This window comes from Symphalangus syndactylus, chromosome 8, assembly GCF_028878055.3.
Source record: "Symphalangus syndactylus isolate Jambi chromosome 8, NHGRI_mSymSyn1-v2.1_pri, whole genome shotgun sequence".
In the NCBI taxonomy this organism is placed as follows: domain Eukaryota; kingdom Metazoa; phylum Chordata; class Mammalia; order Primates; family Hylobatidae; genus Symphalangus; species Symphalangus syndactylus.
The window spans coordinates 47,901,115-47,922,099 of record NC_072430.2 but is presented as its reverse complement, the minus strand read 5'-3'; the positions used below and the strand labels follow the sequence as shown (position 1 = coordinate 47,922,099).

The window sequence follows — 20,985 nt, the reverse complement described above, 5'->3', positions numbered from 1 at the left end:
CCTGCCTTAGCCTCCCGAGTAGCTGGATTTACAGGTGCTCACCACCACGCCCGGCTAATTTTGTATTTTTAGTAGAGACAGGGTTTCACTATGTTGGCCAGGCTGGTCTCAAACTCCTGACCTCAAGTGATCCACCCGCCTTGGCCTCCCAAAGTGCTGGGATTACAGGCGTGAGCCACCATGCCCAGCCTTAACTGTTTTTTTAAATTTTTTTTTATTTTTAGTGATAGGGTCTCATTCTGTCACATAGGATGGAGTGCAGTTGCACAATCATGGCTCACTGCAGCCTCAACCTCCTGGGCTCAAGTGATCCTCCTGCCTCAGCCTCTCCAATGTCTAGGACTGCAGGCTCTGCCACTACCCCACCTGGCTAATTTTTAAAAGAATACTTTTGTAGAGATAGGGTGTATGTTGCCTAGGCGTGTCTTGAACTCCTAGCCTCAAGCAATCCTCTTGCCTGGGGCTCCCAAAGTGCTGGGATTACAGGTGTGAGCCACCACACCCGGCCTACTTTTACATATATTTGAAAAAAAGTCTTACCATAAAAATTTTTAAGAAGAAAAAGTCAACATTTGATTTTAAAATAAGAAAGTTGGCCGGGTGCGGTGGCTCATGCCTGTAATCCCAGCACATTGGGAGGTTGAGATGGGTGGATCACTTGAAGTCAAGAGTTCAAGACCAACCTGGCCAACATGGTGAAACCCCATCTCTACTAAAAATACAAAAAAATTAGGCGGGCATGGTGGCACATGCCTGCAGTCCCAGCTACTGGGGAGGCTGAGGCAGGAGAATCGCCTGAACCCAAGAGGTGGAAGCTGCAGTGAGCCGAGATTGCGCCACTGCATTCCAGCCTGGGTAACAGAGCAAGACTTTGTCTCAAAAAATAAATAAATAATTAAAAAATAAAATAACAAAGTCCATTTGATTTAGGTTTTGATATTATCTACTTCTGAATAACTGGATTTGGGGAATACGAAAGGAAGAATATGAAATGATACGTTTTTGCAGAGCTCCCCTCCATTTACCAGGCATTCCCCAGATGCTCTGGTCTGAAGCGAAGTCTCTTATCATAAAAGACATTTGTGTCTGGTGAGAAGGAATGGAGGCAAGTAATCTCTGGCCTAAACCCCAAAGACCCTGGGTCTGAGTGAACTTGAACAAAGTCAACATGGACCTCTCTGATTAACCACAGCTTCCATCTTGTAAGACCAACAAAATTGCTAAATCACCTTGGGTATTTGCCAAATAATGGCAGAATCAAAGGTCCCACCCCGAACCAACAATTCAATCTCTAGGTATGGGGTCCAGGAACGGGTGCTTCGACAAGCTCCTCAGGTGATTCTGATGCCCCTTAAAGTTTGAGAATCACTGGGTTAGGAAACCAGCGACCTGGTGTCCTCCAGTGGGCAAAACTGATTCTACACCTCCACCTTGTGGCTTAAAAGCTACAAAGCAACTTCACCAGAATACCTGGCTCTCTGCCACATAACTAATTGACGGTGGCATTCAAAGCCCAGCAAGAAACCTTACACCTCCTCTGAGGATTTATTCCTGAGATACAACATTTGGATTCATGTCATTATACTCAGGGATTAACGGGTCTATAAACATTATAGAAAATTAGCTTTGAAAGTATTTTCCAAAAGTTAGCTTTGACTATTTTGGGATGAGTATAACACTATATATTCATTCGATATTTACTAAGTTTCCATAATATTCCAAGCACTGTGCTAGGCACTAGAGATTAAAGATGAATAAAACATGCACCTGCCCTTAAAAATTCATAGAAAAACACAAGTAATAATATAGATTAGGACAAATGCCTCCTTTCTGTGAAGCAGCTCCTGGGCACTGGGAAGGAAATCAAAGACAAATACTGGCCTACCTGGAGACAAGACATAGCATATGAATAACTAATGATGGCAAAAGCAGCAACTGAAATGTGCAACATGAATGCCACAGATCATAAGTACTTTACAGAGATTCTGAATGGAGAGATCCTTTCCTCTAGAAGTTAGGGACAGCTGCATTCATTCAACATACACTCTGTGCCAAAATAGTGCCAGGTGCTGGGGGACATGGTGAGTAAAAGCATCTTTAAGAGTATGTAACAGGGAGATCTAGCAAGGAAGTTTTCCCTGATGGATTACCATTTGATCTTGGTAACTATGACGTGAACACATAAAGAAAAATCAAGAAAACAGGAGACAGTATCCTCTATGTGTATGCGTTTTGGGGGGTGGTGCAAAGGGAGAAGAGATGCAACCTAAGGAGCCAGTGCAGTCAGAACCTTATGGAGAGAGGGAAATGGGTCTGAAATGGGGTAGAGGTTTAAGGAATGAAAAGAGTGGCCAAGCACTAACACAGAGCAAAGATGTTTATGGCAGAGGGAGGGAGAGACAGAAGAGGCAAATGGACTTTGAGATTTCAGCCAGGATGATTATAAGACAGACGATGACATTAATAAAAAACAATGAAGTTTAAGAAAGGAATACAGTGCTCGGGAGAAAGCAAGCTTTTTATTAAGGAGTTCAGAGGACAGAACACTTGCATGAGTATTGTAAACCTACGTATGGTAAAGATGGGTGAGTAGAAGACAGAAAGAAGGGAGTAGCTTAATAACCAGAAGGCATGCCCCCGACTAAAGCTAATCATTGTGACAAGCAAATCCCAGTTATCTTCAGCTTTTCTGTTGCAGTTTTCTGTAATACCACCAAAATTTCTAGGTCCACCTGACTCTTCTCTCTCTCTCTTTTATTCCTTTAAGGCAGCTCTGTAAAGAGCCAGTGTTATTGCCACAGCCACTGGAATCGTAGGGAAGAAGATAAATACTCACTTGAAGACAACAGTGGCCTTGGATTCTTTTTTTAAATTTTAAGATACAACATAATACAGGCCAGGCACAGTGGCTCACGCCTGTAATCCCAGCACTTTGGGAGGCCGAGGCAGGTGGATCATGAGGTCAGGAGATCGAGACTATCCTGGCTAACACGGTGAAACTCCGTATCTACTAAAAATACAAAAAGAAATTAGCCAGGTGTGGTGGTGGGCGCCTGTAGTCCCAGCTACTCAGAAGGCTGAGGCAGGAGAATGGCGTGAATCTAGGATGCGGAGATTGCAGTGAGTTGAGATCGTGCCACTCCAGCGTGGGAGACAGAGCAAAACTCCGTCTCAAAAAAAAAAAAAAAAAAAAAAGATACAACATAATATAGTAACGTGCACTAATTCTAAGGGCATTGCTCAATAAAAATTTATATAGGTATACAACCATGAAATTGCCACCCAGACCAAGATATAGAACCCCAGAAGTTTCCCTCATGCCTTCCTTAGTCAATACCTTACCCAGAGGTAACCACTATTCTGACTTCCATAACTTGCCTGTTCTTGAGCATCATGCAAATGGAATCACACAGTAGATTCTTTTTTATTTGAATTCTTTTATTCAATATTATGACCGTGAGGTTCATCCATGTCAATGTGTATATTTATAGTTTGTTGTTTATTTGTTTGTGTAATATTCTATTGTATGGCTATTCCACAGTTTATCCATTTTCCATTTTCTTTTGATGGATATTTAGGTTGTTCCTAACTTTGGGCTATTACAAATATAGCAGCTATAAACATTCTTGTACATGTCTTTGGTGGAAATAGGTACTCATTTCTCTTAGATATACTTAAGAGTGAGATTGCTAGGTCATGGGGTTATGGTGTTTAGCTTTAGTAGATACTGACAAATAGGTTTCCCTAATGGTTGTACCAATTTATACTCACCTAAAATGTATGAGCGTTTCAGTTGGTCCATACCCTTGTTAACACCTGATACTATAAGTCTTTTTAATTTTAAACACTCTAGGTGTATATTGACACTCATTGTGGTTTTAATTTGCACTGCTCTCATGAGTGATAAAGTTCAGTACTTTTCAAATGCTTATTGGGTATTTGGATATTTTCTTTGGTAAAGTACCTGTTCAACATTTCTGCTCATTTTTTAAATTGATTTTTTGTTTTTTACTTACTGATTTTTACTTCTTTATAAATTCTGGATATTCTTACTCAATAGACTCAATATATGTATTATGCTTTTTTTTTTTCAGATCTGTTCTTGGCTCATCTTTTCACTTCCCTTTTTTTTTTTTTTTTGAGACAGAGTCTCACTCTGACACCAGGCTGGAGTGCAGTGGCGCAATCTCGGCTCACTGCAACCTCTGCCTCCTGGGTTCAAGCTATTCTCCTGCCTCAGCTTCCCGGGTAGCTGGGATTACAGGCACACAACACCATGTCCCACTAATTTTCATATTTTTTTTTTTAGTAGAGACAGGGTTTCACCATGTTGGCCAGGCTGGTCTCAAACTCCTGACCTTGTGATCCACCTGCCTCGGCCTCCCAAAGTGCTGGGATTACAGGCGTGAGCCACTGCGCCCAGTCCTTTTCACTTACTTAATGGTGTCTTTGGCCAGGTGTGTTGGCTCACATCTGTAATCCTGGCACTTTGGTAGGATGAGACAGGAGGATTGCTTGCACCCAGGAGATCGAGGCCAGCCTGGGTAACACAAAGAGATGCTGTCTCTATCAAAAACATTTTAAAATTAGCCAGGCATGATAGCATGAGCCTGTGGTCTCAGCTACTTGGGAGGCTGAAGTGGGAGGACTGCTTGAGCCTTGGAGGTCAAGGCTGCAGTAGCCATGATCATGCCACTGCACTCCAGCCTGGGCAACAGACCAAGACCCTGTCTCAAAAAAAAAAAAAAAAAAAAAAAAAAAATGGTGTCTGCTGAGCAAAAGTTGTTAATTTTAATGAAATCCAATGTGTCAATTTTTTCTTTGATGTATAGTGCTTCTGAGGTTTTAAGAAATTTAAGAAATCTTTGTCTACCCTGATGGCCTTGCATTCTGAAAGGAAGGAGGCTAATTCAGGGCAGCCTCATTCATTAAAGTTTCAACAAACATCAGAGCATGAGTGCCTTTTCCAGCCTTTGACATTAAGCCCTTGGGCTTTATTTTCCTATAATAGTATGAGCAACCCTCAAATACAATGTGGCAGAGATTGTCTGGCTTGTTCAGAAGGCAGAGTTTCATTTAATCTGGTCTCTATAGAAGTAGGATTGGCACAGGCCCCTAAAAACAGACATGTAACTGAGAGGTCCCCAAACCCAAAGAGGACCTAAGAGCAATTTCCCCTGATAGTAGGAACTTGTGCTCATTGCCCATTTTCAGAGGCGTCATTTACACAAGTGAAAGCACCATCTTATAAGGTAAGTCTTTACAGGGATTCTTGGCTTGCCCCAGTTTTATTATTGAGTGGGAAAAAAACCACTCTCTTTATTATCCTTGTCAAAGCAAGACACTGTTATCTGTCATAGAACTAACTTTTCTTGACAGAAAATAAAGAGATTAGAAGGGAGAGAGGTGGTGAGTAAGCAGACAGCTAAAACCGGCAATGAAAAGGATGAGACAAGTAGAGTGAGAGCAGGGGAAACTTTTGCTTTTCCTGAATTCTCTAGACATTAGAGGATCTCAGTTCTGAAAACTGTTCAGAGGGCACTGCAACAGCCCAAGATAGATATAACTGGGACATTGGCAGTGAGAAAGGAGGTTGCTTGTGAAAACAGCAGAAATCATCTAAATGAAATAAATGAAACCTTGTCAGAACATGAAATGTACACTTGTAAATGTACATTGTGAAATGTACTCTAATCCAGTCACTTACACTCAAGCCTCTCCTCCCCAGTGCCCACTCATCACCACTAAAATCCCTAAAGCAGAACTTTCCAACTCCAATGTCTACAGGGCCAGGCAAGTAATGTAAATGAGGGATACACGTGTATTAAGACATCAAGAAGTGGTGGGACCCTTAACTAGCATCATAAAGGTTTTGGCTGACTATCGCCATATGATAATAAAGGTCCAACAATATCAGATCTTTTGTCTTTTTCAAGAGATGTAAGAAACTGCAATTTTACTTTGTAATTTTTCAAACTCTAGTATATCAGGTAGACCAAAATATCTCTATGGGTTGAATTTGGTCTATAGGCAGCTAGTTTACAACCTCTGTTCTAAAGTGCTGCAGCAAAATAAATAGTATATGCAGATTTCCAGGGTTATAAAAGGTAAGAAGTTGGAACAGGTTCTAGGCCATGAGACAGTGAAAAAGGGTTTAACTTTCAGGGACAGAAAGTCTAAAGGATTCAGACTTCAGAATATGACAGGTCCATATTGGAAAAATTTGAAAGGAATTCTGAAAAAGTTCTATTGTAGGGAGGCATAGATGAAAGAAAACTAGAATGTACAGGGACCCTATTTGATTTAGTAAGAGAGGGAACTGGGTGTGGTGGCTCATGCCTATAATTCCAGCTACTCGGGAGGCTGAGGTCTGGGCAACATAGTGAGATCCTGTCTCTAAAAATAAAAACTAAAAAAAAGAAAAAGAAAAACAGGGGAAAGGGGAAGGATGATATATATGGACACACACACACACACACGCACACACAAATAACACACAAGTTATTTCACCTCTCTGTGCCTTGAATTTCTTATAAGAATAATAGAAGCTACCTCATAGGGTTATCATAAGGATTAAATGAGGTAATTATTCATATGATGGTCAATACTCAGACGGCAAGTAATGCTTAATAAATGTTAGTTATTATTTATTATTATGAGACACTGAGAGGTGAAGTAACTTATTCAAGATCACATGCCTATTAAGGTGTACTATCTGGATTTGTAACCAGGAAGTATGGCTTCAGAGCCTATACTTCCTATACTAAACCATCAAGCTCTTCTTCCTCCCCTTACCTCACTGAGCTAGTTTCTTATTCTTAATCTGTACAATAAGGAAGTCCAATTATATTATAATTAAAGTCTTCTTTAGAGCTGACATTTTTTTTTTCTGCCAGCCAGCCCTCTAATCAGCTTATTTCAGGGCAGCAGTGGGACAAAAGTGACTCTCCTCCTATACCTTCAGGCTACCAAGTGAAGAGGTATAGTGTAGGGTTGGGGTAAGACAGGGAAATCGTTCAAGCATTGACTAATACATAGGTTAAGCCAGGAAGGAGAACGTGGTTCAGGGTGAGACCCTCATCACTGCTCCAAGGAGATTATCTGTTTCTAGGACAGCAGGCCCTGAATTCACCCACATGCCTGTGCAATTACAAGCTAGAAGTCATTTAAAAACCTGATAAGGAACAACAGGTTTAAAACCTAGGGTATTCAGAACACCAAGCAACTCTTATCCTTTTGGAGTCAAGGGTCTCTATGAGAACTTGGTAAAAACTTTCTACTATCCCTAGAAAAAATATGACATGTATTCACTCAGATACACAAGCCACACAATTTTACCTGCAGTTATAAGGGATTCACAAATTCCTTAAAATCTCTCCCTACACTTGAAGTATCCCTGAAAAAGTTCTATCGTGTTCTAGGCTTGTCCTCCCAACAGATTTAGAGTTGCCCCAAAATCTAGGTTGGGGTTTCTAGGCAGCTGTGCTCAAGAGACAAATTATCTATTGCAACTCAGCACAACTAATCCTACATGGAAAAGAAAAAGGGCACTCTCTTCCCCCAAACCAACTTGTACTGAGGGAATTCTAACAGAAAAGATCTGTAATTTCATCCCCAAACTCCAGTGAATGCTAAGTTAAGAAGAGTTCCAAGGATATTTCATCCCCCTTTTCTGCCTGACACCTGTAAAACCTTGTAGAACCTTAGAAGAGTTGAAATAAATGCAAAAACATCCTAGTCCCCATGGCACTATGCTCCTTCTTTTATTCCAAAAAGAAATTAGTCATGATTGCCAATTAGCCTTACTAGGCAACTTTTATCCCATATGGGCTCTGAAAACCACAGGTTATCAAAGAAACTATAAAACCTTACCCATAACTGAAGAAGAACTCAAAACAAGATATCATTTTTCCCCCATAATACTAGCAATAGTTCAAGTGTTGGTGAAGGTCTGGAGACACATGCAATCTATACAGTTGGTAAATTTGTAAGTCAGTGCAGCCTTTGGTGGTGGGGCTACAATTTGACAGTTTTTATAAAAAATTTAAAAATATGCATCCTTTGATGCATCAAGTCCGTACAGATATTTTTGCAAAAGTAGGCCAAGATAGATGTATAATCAGGTTAAATGTAACATTGTTTATAATGACCAAAAACTGGAAACAAGAAGCCCTGGTTGTTGGGTACATCATATAAATTGAATGCCACATGGTCATTAAAAGAAGGGGTTAGATCTGTTAGTGTTGGTATGAAAAAGGGCTCTAAAACATATTGTTAATTTAAAAAAGAAATCGAGAACAGTGAGTATTACTACATGCTTCCTTCTGTCTCAATTTTTTTAAAGGATGCATATGCATTGTAGTATACACATTACATTAAGTTCTGGAAAGAAGAAACTATTCACTGTAGTTACCTCTGGAGTGACTACAGACACTAGAAAGGAGTAGAACTGTACTGATAGACAAACATTTTAAAAACATACAAGTAACAGAGATAATATGGAGATAGAACTTTTTACTTTTTTGTTTTTATTTTATTCTGCATAAAACCCCCAAAACCAATAAATATCACTGTAAAAATAAAATAATCATCATCACTTACAATTCTTTTAACAAGAAAGAAACCATATTTATTAGTGAGGAGACAAGTGGAAAGTGGGGGAGGGCCCATATAATGCATGGTAAGAAACTGGTGGAAGAGAATGGGAGAGAATTGGGAGAATTAAAATACCCACACTCCCCTCCTCTCTCAAGACACTGCAGACACCATGAATTACTCAAGCTTTCCACTGGAGATGAATAGCTCAGTGCCTCACTCCAGTTGCCAGCTATTCATTGCAATTATAAGTAGGGGAGATAGTAGGTTGAGAGAAGGCTGGTGCAGTTCATCCAAATCTTGCCTTTTGTAATATGGATGAGGCAGAACAGTTGTTCCTAAAGAGCCTGAAGTAGCAGAGAACACTGCAGATGAACACAATTGTCTTCTTGACAGACAGCAAGCCCCCTAAAGTTCATAGTGCACAGGCACATCAGGGGTCCTGCCACTACACACATTTCAACAGACTGTAAAAGCAAGAGCCAGGTGCCTATGCAACGGAGGGGGCAGGAGAAATCTCTGCTGCCCTGAGGAAGCTTAGGGAGCCCTGCTGAGTGACAGGCACACCCCTCTGGGCTACACGGATCTGCTACAATAGTTCCAACCATCTCTTACTGCCCCATGGAAATCACCTAGGAGTAAAAATCATCAAGGAAGATAATCTTCTGTACCTAACTACTCCTTTCATCTGAGGCCCGTGAAATAAATTATAACGTCACTTAGTTTCCATGATATTCTTCTGCAACATTGTTTTACGAAGTGGGAAATTACATCTATGCAGAATTTCCAGAGAAGCTAGCTAGCAATACACGGAAGTTTTTAAATATAGCATGGCCAACTTTATGTACAGGTGCCATAAAAAGTAGTCCCTCCCCCATGGGACTTAAGGAACATAAAAGAGCCTGCTACTCACCCCCATTCCCTCATCCTTTAATGATGCCTGAGATTCCCCCATTAGTGATTCATGCCATCATTCAGGATTGTCTTAAGTATGCTCTTTTCATAGTGCCATGTGGAGAAACACATGAGGTCCTGAACACCACAGTGCAATGGCTCTTAACCTTTTGTTGTTGTCACTATAAAGGTCATTAGTCCTTTTGATAAACAGAAAATGCACTTATTTGAATAACAATGTATAATTTTCATATAATTTTGGCAGTTCAGTATTTTTTTAAGCTCTCTTAGGGATCCCCTCCAACCTAGGCTTAAGAACCCCTGGCTCAGCAGCAACAAGTTTGGCAAATCTCCTCCTCCCCTCCACCCACCCCACACCAAAAGCTCCTATGCACCTGGGAAACCCTGGGTCTGAAGAGAAAAGGCAATACTAAAGGGATGCTCTGACTACTTCAGATAATTGCCTAAAACTGACTCTGTCTACAGTCCAGATTACTGTTTATGATTCCTCCTCAGCAAGGAGTATGGATTTGTCACTGTCTATTCCTTGGAAACAAGCTTTCCTGGCTTGAGAGACACTATATATCTTAAGAAATGCCCAGCAGAGATAACTGCCAAAGAGGTCCTTACAACACATACTGGCTGGTCACATTACCTGAGAAATGAGGCAGGGGAAAGTTTTAACACCTTATGAATAAAGGGGGCTCACCTCTGAGGTTTTCGAATGTCCCAGAGTCCCACTCCTTCCTTTGAATTGGCTGTGGCCAACAACCTGGGCTCCACAGGGTTAAACATCACACTATGAAAGGCTGATGGATAGTTTGCCAGGCAGAAAGGCTCTGTGGAAATAAAAATTATAATCAGTTCATTCCAGGTACCTTTGGGCCACTGGCAGGCAGATAAGCAGGAATGTGAATACAGATCGGAGCACTCTTTAATAACCACTCCAACGGCCTGGAGCCCCAAAACAGCACATAATCCCACCAGTCACCCCTACTCACAAGGTCCCCATGAGTCCTATACATAGCAAGGTAAACACATTTAACCACATTTTAAGCTATAACACCCAGAAATATATATAGCAGCTATCAGATCTTGAGACAAAACAGAAATGGCCACTAAAAATGGGAAAATAAGCCATTTTACAGTAAGTAAAACTGAATTCCACATCAGCTGAAAAAATTCACAACCAATTACTGGTAGGATTATTATGCTTTTAATCCAACTGTATTAGTTTTAGAAAAGTTTTTAAACTGCACACAGATTTGATGAAGTTAAAAAAAGAAACAATGACAAAATTAAGATATGGTGAAACAATGGTGTGGTTTTTCTCTTCTGGTTCACAATGCTCCCTAACACCTAGCCAGTCTGTAATCAACTTCACCTAGAAACCCTGCATCATTTTACAAAAATTAGCAGGTTCCAAGTGAGGAAGAAACCACTCAGTTACCTAGCAGGATATACTCCTATGGGACCTGTTAGAGTAATACAAAGAAAGCACTTCTCAGTCTATGACCTCCGTATGCAGTACTTCACAGGTCTCTGAGCAGGTAAAGCACTCAGTCATCTCTGCCATCAGGCAGTTCAGACAAAGGAGAATTTCACCTACCAAGCCCACAGTGACTCGACCACAGCTGCTATTTCCTGCTACCTTATCTGCCTAACCCTAAAAACAAGCTTCTCTTATAGCCTGAACCTAAATAATGAGCACAGCCCAGCATGTAAAATGTTTAGAATATAAAAAAGTTAAAAGACCCAGATCCTGCCAGACAAAGCAGGCAGGATAGTAAATTTAGGTACACAGCTGTGATCATTACAATCTGCACTGAAGGCCAGGGTGGGTATGGCAGTGGCACTAAGGCTGGTACTAGAGGAAGGGGCCTTTTGAAGACAGGTAGAATTACAGAAATCTCTCTGTAGGAAATGAGCTGAGAAGATGCATTTCCTGAAGAACTTCAGGGAAAGTCAACAAAGCAACTTCTTCATTTTACACATCAGAGAGTCAAAGGGCACATTCAGAGGAGGCACTCACACAGATAATCCCCTTTAAACAGAGTTTATTTGCCATCATTTTAAGATCCTATACACAGTTAATTTGAGATTCTGTGGTTCTTTCAACAAAATAACAAGCCTGAAACTAGGATGCAGGAAAGTGCATAACACCCCCATTCTCTGTAAATAATCAAGAATAGTTACATGTCAGCACCACAACTTCTGCTCCTTGGGGCACTAAATACCAAGGTACAAGGGTCTGTGGAGAGTCACAGGAGGGTGGAGAAGGACTGGCAAAGGTGCCTCACTTCTGAGTACTTAGGTGGAGGATAAGGCCTCCGAAGACCTCTTATGCCCCCATGTGAGTGTTTCACATTTCCTTTCCCTTGACATCACTTGCACATAGATACTGAGGTCATAAATTGGATCTTCAATGAATCTGACATCAAACTGTTCAACATAGTCCAACAGTCTTTTGCACAGTGACCTTACCTCCATGGGGAGATTCCCGGATGTCCCAAATGAGAACCCGGCCATCATCTGAGGAACTGGCAAAAATGTTGTCATTCACTGGGCTCACAGACAAGCCATATACTGCATCTTCATGAGCAAACACGTCCAATGTCTCACTGCTGGGAGATAAGACAGCAAGACAGAGGCACACACATACACACAAGCATAGTGCAGAGTCCCAGCACTTTGGTACCGAGGGTGCCATCTTTTCCATTTCTAGAAGAAAGTCAACCTAGCTAAAGCCAAAAAATATTATATTTCCTGAAAGGTAGGTAGTCAACTTCCAGGTTAAAAAAAAAGGTACTATTAAGGAGTCTTTTTAGAGATTTTATAATGTTTGTGCTAAATAAGCATATTTAAAAGTGACTCAATACCTGAGTTTTGTATTTTCATTTATTACAGAATGCATCTGCTTGTGTACAGATTTGGGGGTCGTACTTGATTTTCAAAAAGCAAGGGAAAGCTTTAAAGCAGCCAAGTCTGATGCCAACAGGCTGGAAGAGGGGTCTCCTAGCAATCTGGCATGGTGATGAAGAGCATGGCTCTGAGGTCAGATACCTAAGTTCAGGTTTTAGTACCACCTGACCTTCTGTTATCTAACATGTCTGTGCCTCTGTTTCCTGATCTAGAACGGAGATCACAATAGTATCTCCTTAGAAAATGAGTGTGAGGATTAAATGAATGAATATGTACAAAGCACTTACAATGGTGTCTGGCACATAGTAAGAACTCAATCAATATTAGCTATTACTGTTCTTAAATATTGTGGTTCCTTCTCTTCTAAACTCTTATTTTAAATTTTCACCTAAAAAGTATACTTTCATACTGACTTTCAAAACTTTCAAATCCCTTTTTCCTTTTTAAATCAAAACTTTATTTCAAACTACTGTAGGAATATTTTTTAGAAAAGAACAGCTGGTTTCATGTTTTTTTTTTCAAAAAACAAAAACTATTTTAGTCTAAAGAGATATTTGCCTCTTCATATATGAAAAACAAAGTCAATCACCTTCACACACCACCAATCTATTTACCTTTCAACATCATGGAGGATAACTTGCTCATCATTTCCTGCAAAAGAAAAAAGCAGACATTTGATCATTCCTGCAAGGTGGTCCTTGTCCACATTACAATTTAGTATTATTAAGTTTTCAGGGAAAAAATATGAACAAAGCCAATGCTAATACAAACTAGAAGTGTTAACTAGAAAAAAGATTTATAGAAATAATTTAAGAAGGATAGGACATTCTTACAGAGAATTTTTTAAAAATAATAGCAGCCAAGTATAACATAGTAACAGTTCCCAACATGTATTAACATGTATTATCCAGTGGATGATATAAAAAAAAAAAAAAACAAACACTGTGGCTACAACCTGGGCAACATAGTTAGACTCCATCTCTATGAAAATAAAAATAAAAAAATTAGCCAGGTGGTGGCACACCCTTGAAGTCCCAGCTACCAAGGAGGCTGAGGTGGGAGAATTGCTTGAGGCCAGGAGTTCAAGGCTGCAGTGAGCTATGATCACACTCCAGCCTGGGCAACAGAGACAGACTGTCTCAAAAAAAAAAAAAAAAAAGTGGGGGGAAACAACACAAAACAAAACTGTGGCCATCAAGGAAAACACTAAATGATCATTGGCAAATCAATTCACTAGCTTTATTTTTTTTCTTTTTCAGCAGAACACTCACTAATCATGAGACCTGCAATAAAATCTTTAACATTTCTATGACCTAACTTTTTAACCTATAGAATAGGGATAATAACATCATAGAGCAATTGTAAGCATAAGAGTACATCTGTAAAAGCATTCAGAATAGGGCTGATCACTTAATAAGCCCCCAATAAATGTTTGCTAATATTTCTATCCTCGTGGTCTTTTAAAAAGTTTTCTTTCTTTGAGACAGGATCTTGCTCTGTTTGTCTTTTAAAAATTTTTATTTCTTTCTTTCTTTTGAGACAGGATCTTGCTCTGTTGCCCAGGCTGGGAATGCAGTGGTGCAATCATGGTTCACTACAGTCTCGACCTCCTGTGCTCAAGCAATCTTCCCACCTCTGCCTCCCTAGTAGCTGGAACTACAAGCACATGTCACTATGCCTGGCTAATCAAAAAAAAAATTTTTTTTGTAGAGATCTAACATGTTGGGGTCTAATTATGTTGCCCAGGCTGGTCTCAAACTCCTGGGCTCAAGCAATCCTCCTGCCTTGGCCTCTCAAAATGCTGAGATTATTACAAGTGTGAGCCACCATGCCCAGCCTCATTAGCATGAAAATTTGATGACTGTGATTCCAAATAATGTGAAAGTTTTAATCTTGTATTTCTCCTTATTCTATCAAAGGAGATATATTATATTCATGATATGTGTAGTCCTGCCTTCAAATGGTTTGTATAGCAAAAAAATTAAAACCCGAATATAAGAAGACAAAACATAAAAAAAAGTCCCACTCTACGCTAAAATGCACAACCAACAGTCACTTAAATAGAAAGCAAAAGTAGCAGTAAAGACATGGCCCAGGGCATCTTAAACAAAGGCCTGGCTGTAAATTCTATTGTGGGTACAAACCAATGAAATCAGTAAACTCATACTAATGCCTTTTAGGTATCAGACACAGTGCTAGGTCTTGGGTATACAAAAAGAGTAAGATTCTACTCTGTCCTTGAGAACTCCAATTGGACTTGAGAACAGTCCAACTGGACAAACAACTAATAGCAACAAGAGGGTTTGCCTTGTAGCAATATGATCTAGCTATGGGGTCAATTATTTCCTTCATAAGCACGGTGAAAGTACATGGAGAAGGAGACCTTTGAAGAGAAACTCAAAACTCTTACCAATGAAAGGCTTAGGGGAATTGGTGGGGACTGCACAATTAAGGTGGAAGAACACCATGAACAAAAGGCACAAGGGCAAAATAGTACCGTGTAGTGCATTCTTAAAATGACAAATAGTTTGGTGGGCTAGAGAGAATAACTCAGGGAAGGGAGGTCAGGCCAGACAGATAGATCGGGGTTTAGACTTTATTCTTCAGGCACTGTAGGCTCAATGGTTCATATGGTCCAGTCTTTATTTTTAAAAGTAAACTTGTGTATGCAATGAATTCAAAGGAGGATTAGAGAGTGGTAACAGAAATCACAGAAGGCCATTGCAAAAATCCAGGCCAAACTAAAGGATGAATATGAGAGGCTTTCAAGATAGACCTGACAGGACTTGGTGACAGACTAGATGTGTAAATGTAAGAAAGGCAGGTTTGGGGATGACTCCAAGATCACAAGTGGAATGAATCATGTGAAACTGCTACTTTTTAAAGTTGAAAATGGTTAATTGTCAGCAATTTCTTTCTTTTTTTTTTTTTTTTTTGAGACAGAGTCTTGCTCTGTCACGCAGGCTGGAGTGCAGTGGCTCAATCTCAGCTCACTGCAAGCTCCGCCTCCCGGGTTCACGCCATTCTCCTGCCTCAGCCTCTCCGAGTAGCTGGGACTACAGGCGCCCGCCACCACGCCCGGCTAATTTTTTGTATTTTTAGTAGAGACGAGGTTTCACCGTGGTCTCGATCTCCTGACCTCGTGATCCGCCCGCCTCGGCCTCCCAAAGTGCTGGGATTACAAGCGTGAGCCACCGCGCCCGGCCAATTGTCAGCAATTTCTTAAAGTTAAACCTAATAGCTTATATCCATTGCAAAAATCCAGGCCAAACTAAAGGATGAATATGGGAGGCTTTCAAGATAGACCTGACAGGACTTGGTGACAGACTAGATGTGTAAATATAAGAAAGGCAGGTTTGAGGATGACTCCAAGATCATAGGTAGAATGAACCATCTGAAACTGCTACTTTTTAAAGTTGAAAATGGTTAATTGTCAGCAATTTCTTAAAGTTAAACCTAACAGCTTATATAATTGGGTGAATGGTCGTAACTGAGAAAGAAAATCCAGCAGACAAGAAGAAATTTTCACTCAGGGGAGGACTAATGATCTTGGTTTTAGATCTATTGTATTTAAGTTGCTTTCGGAACACAGGTAGATATCCAGTGGGAAAATCTGCAGCTCAGAAAAGAGGTCAGAACTAGAAATGTGGGGTCAGAAGGAGTATGGTTGATGGAAGCCATCACCAAGAGGGTGGTGAGAGCACCAGCCATTCCAATTGTACCCTAACACAACACTTTTCAAACAGCAGCTATCTGTGGGTCATGACATTCATCTGAGTTATGGCCAGCATAATCTTTAAAAATGAAATCGATTAGAACAAAAAACAAAATCAGAGTGTGCCATATATAGGAAGGTTAAGTATTGTTTCAAATATGTGTGTGTGTGTGTGTGTGTCTGTGTGTGTTTCTGTGTACCAGACTGCAACGTGAAAAGTTTTCTGCCAAAGAGAAATAAAGAAAAAGACAGGTGAAGAAAAGAAAAAAAAAAAAGAGAAAAGAAGAGAGAAAAGACACACACTATCCTAATATATAATACTGCTGTAATGCAGAAAAGACAAGCTATGAGAAACCAGTAATTCCACAGCTCAATGAAATACAGGAAGAAAAATAAGCAGTTATTTTTGCACTCTCTTCTCTAAAATCCCAACCACAATGATGTTCCCAAGGTAGAATTTCCCATTTTACCTCCAGAGAACACTTTAGTGTTCCCACTGTTGAAAGCCAGGCAAAAAATGTTGGAATGGTGCTCTCCTTTCAGCTGTATAGGCTTGACCCTGGAGTGGATGGCTTGTTCCATGTGCCATAGCAGAACCCGGCGGTCATCTCCTCCTTAAGAAGGAAGTAAGAATCTGTGATTAAAACAGCTGACATCGCAAGGCTGACAGATGGTTTTGCCAGCCTCGAATCCCATCCTTTCCAAAACGGCACCTCCCTAACTCCGTAAGATTCGCATGGAGCACAAAAACCCAGGCCTCTCCCTGCTTTACCATCAATAGGCACATGTTCTCTAGGCCATTCATCTCTCCCAGGAATTGAATCTTAAGCAGACATAGAAAATGAAAGGGATAAGCACTGATATTGAGACTCCTAAAGCCACCCTATTCCTGTCTTTCCAGAGTTCTTTAAATATTTCTTCATTTGCTACCTAGAACCCCTTCATGGAAGTCCTTTTCGTTTGTTTGTTTAATAGAACCTGAGATGACTTCCACTGCTTGCAATCAAAGAACTTTAAAGTAATATTTCTAGCATAATGGTTTTCAAAGCAATCTTGATATGATCTCACTGACTGTGGGACACCATACAAATGATAACTAAGAAATCACCTGACTCTTACAGTAATAGGACCTAGACAGAATACGGCTCAGCCCAGCTCTTAACTCTGCGTAACTTTGGGTCTGAGTTGGTTGTTGTTGTTTTTTTTTCCCATTCTTACTTTTTACTTTTACTTTTTTTGCATTGACTTTTTATAAGAAGGCTATACTATTTTCCTAATAAAAATTTAATTTACAACAGCAGCACATCATAGCAAGCTCTACACCTCCGCCTCCCTTCCTCCATTCAATGAAAAATGCAGCCACAAATGATAGCACATCCATACAATGGCATACTATGAAGCCATTAAGTTGTTAGATCTATACAAGAGCTAATGCAGAAAGATGTCCAAAGATACTTGTTAAGGGGGAAAATTAGGTATAAAACAGTATGTACATCAATATCCATTTGCATAAAACAAAATTTTTAAAAGCTCCATGACAGCAGAAACCTTGTCAGTTTTGTTCACTGGGAAATACCTGGCACCTACATGAGTGCTCCAAAGAATGAGCATTGAGAGTATGCTTATACTCGCATATCTATGCTTGTATTTGCATAGCCCTATCTAGATGGCTATAAATGAAGCTGTTTATAGTGCCAGCTATAACTGGTAGGCTGATGTTGGGAGACTTTTTATGGTGGTAAAATATATATACATGTAACTTACCATTTTACCCATTTTCAAGTGTACAATTCAGTGGCATTAAGTACATTTGTGCTGTTGTACAGCCATTGCCATTATTCACCTTCAGAACTTTTTCATCATCCCAAACTGAAACGCTGTACGCAATAAACAGTAACTCCTCCCAGCGCCTAGTCACTGTTCTTTTTTTTTTTTTTTTTTTTTGGGGACAGAGTCTTGCACTGTTGCCCAGGCTGGAGTATGGAGTGCAGTGGCGCGATCTCAGCTCACTGCAACCTCCACCTCCCAGGTTCAAGCGATTCTCCTGCCTCAGTCTCCTGAGTAGCTGGGATTACAGGTGCCCACCACCACACCCAACTAATTTTTTGTATTTTTAGTAGAGAAGGGGTTTCACTATGTTGGCCAGGCTGGTCTCAAACTCCTGACCTCGTGATCCACCCACCTCGGCCTCCCAAAGTGCTGGGATTCCAGGCTTGAATCACTGTGCCTGGCCAAGTAGTCACTATTCTACTTTCTGCCTCTATGGATTTGTCTACTCTAGGAACCTCATATAAGTCAAATCACACAATATTTCTCCTCCTAGGTCTGGCTCACTCCCTTAGCATAATGTCTTCAAGGTGCATCCAGGTCATGGCATGTATCAGAATTTCCTTGCTTTCTAAGGCTGAATAGTATTCCATTGTATATATATTTGCACACATATTTTGTTTATCCAGTAATCCATCGATGAACATTTGGGTTATTTCCATCTTTTGGCTATTGTGAATAATGTTGCTACGAACACAAGTCTACAAATAACTTTTTAAGTCCCTCCTTTCAATTTGGGTATATACTGTTGGAAAACTTTTACGTTTTAATTTTTACTTTATACCTTCCTATACTGCTTGACTTTTTGCCACAGCAGATTTCTTTTTATAATAAAAAACAGAAGATATAGAAACCAAATCATACTTATTCTCCTGCTCCTAGAAAGAAATTGCCTTTGCTACTTGAATTCCTTTGTTTCTTGAGTTTCTTCTTCCTTCCATTGTCAGCCCAAATCAAATCATCCACCAAACTGATGCCCACAGTGTTCTCTTTATGATTGGCCTATTTCAACTATGAGTTCTCTGGCCTAGGATAGTATCTAAATTATGTATTTCTTACAAATTTACCACTCTGTAAAACATCAAGCTAAGGTCATGAAAATCATGGTTTGGGTTTTTGTCACTTTATTTTAATGAAAAATGCACAAATGGTTTTCCACACTACAAACAGACTTAGGTATGGGCACTTTAGTTCTCTATGGTCTCCACTCCTACGGTTTTCTCCCAACACTGAGGCTGTGAGTCAGTGACTTATCACTGCTTCTGCTACTATATTTTTTTTAATTAGATAAGTATTTCTCTATACTCATGTCTCTAGCAAAAGCAAAATGTTAAAAGAGAGGCGCACATGTTTCTTCTACTTGCTCATGTTTCTGACCTAATCTCCCTTTGCCTCAGTTTCATCAAACATAAAATGGTCATCACAATAGTTTTTTTTTTTTTTTTTTTTTTTTTTTTTTTTTTTTGAGACGGAGTCTCGCTCTGTTGCCCAGGCTGGAGTGCAGTGGCGCGATCTCGGCTCACTGCAAGCTCCGCCTCCCGGGTTCACGCCATTCTCCTGCCTCAGCCTCTCCGAGTAGCTGGGACTACAGGCGCCCACCACCACGCCCGGCTAGTTTTTTGTATTTTTTTTTTTTAGTAGAGACGGGGTTTCACTGTGGTCTCGATCTCCTGACCTCGTGATCCGCCCGCCTCGGCCTCCCAAAGTGCTGGGATTACAAGCGTGAGCCACCGCGCCCGGCCCACAATAGTTCTTCTACCCTCATTGGTTTTATAGACGATAAAGCCAAGTACAAAAGAGTAAAGTAATTTGCCAACATCACACAATAAAGTCATTGAGCTAAGATTCAAAAGCAAGCAGTAAAGACTCTATAGCCCCGACTCTTAACCACTATTCTATACTGCCTTATTGAACGAACAATGAACCATAACTGACAAAGCAAATTCATTCTGATGGACAGTTGAAGGGATTGTCCACCTTAATAGCATAACTCAAAAATGTTAAGTAAGAATAAAGGGAGCCCAGGAGTAAAAACAGAAGCTGACTTAATTCCAGCAAACTGGCCCCTAGTGTAAACTGAACAGGACTGCCTGAATTTATAAGAATTCTTGCAGTGCACAAAACTGGTAATGGCTTAATTATCTAGAAGATGCAAAGAATTTCTACAAATAATTCTTAAAACTCCAATAGGAAAAGAGGCAAAGAATATACCATTCAGAAAAGGAAACCCAAATACCAAACATATTACAGAAGATCTCAAATTCTATATGGTATCAGGGAAATGTACATTATAATTTAGACAGATTCTCACAAAGTGGCACAAGGGAATGTACAAGAAAGTTCACTGAAGCATTGGTCATAATATCAAGAAAACCTATATACAACATAAATATCTAACAATTCAGGAATGGATAAATTCCACTGGAATATAAAATAGGTGGAGTCTAAACACAATGGAACATCATACAGCAGTTAAAGTGAACAAGAAACATGTAAACAAACATGAATAAATATTGAAAACCTAATGGTAATAAAAGCAAGTTTCAAAAGGATATGAAAGGTATAATAGCTAAGCATGTATTTTTAAATATACAATACTTTATATTGTTTATGGATAAACACACATAGTAAAAGAGGCTTTTAAGTGTATCTGTAGTGTTTCTTTAAAAAAATACACTCACGCTTGTAATCCCACCACTTTGGGAGGCCGAGGCGGGCAGATCATGAGGTCAGGAGATCGAGACCACGGTGAAACCCCGTCTCTACTAAAAATACAAAAAAAAATTAGCCGGGCGTGGTGGCAGGCACCTGTAGTCCCAGCTACCCGGAGAGGCTGAGGCAGGAGAATGGCGTGAACCCGGGAGGCGGAGCTTGCAGTGAGCCAAGATTGCGCCACTGCACTCCAGCCTGGGTGACAGAGCGAGACTCTGTCTCAAAAAAAATAAAAAAATAAAAAAAATAAAAAAATACAGAAGTGATTTTAGCAAGATTGCAAGAAATAAGGTTAATACACAAAAGTCCATCACTTTCCT

General features: G+C 40.1%; 1 protein-coding gene across 6 annotated transcripts in view; it reads right to left on the bottom strand.

Annotated features, from left to right (window-relative positions):
- DCAF5 (DDB1 and CUL4 associated factor 5) overlaps positions 1 to 20,985 on the bottom strand; it is a 108,490-nt gene that overhangs the window by 59,711 nt on the left and 27,794 nt on the right. For 5 of the 6 annotated variants that reach the window (XM_055289038.2, XM_055289032.2, XM_055289035.2 and 2 more), the window contains exons 2-5: positions 16,597 to 16,740; positions 13,026 to 13,062; positions 11,974 to 12,113; positions 10,199 to 10,328 (exon numbers count right to left, since the gene is read on the bottom strand). In XM_055289038.2, the coding sequence (XP_055145013.1) occupies positions 10,199 to 10,328; positions 11,974 to 12,113; positions 13,026 to 13,062; positions 16,597 to 16,740 (451 nt within the window). The remainder of the gene's footprint in view (positions 1 to 10,198; positions 10,329 to 11,973; positions 12,114 to 13,025; positions 13,063 to 16,596; positions 16,741 to 20,985) is intronic. The other variant, XM_055289033.1, reaches the window with a different exon arrangement.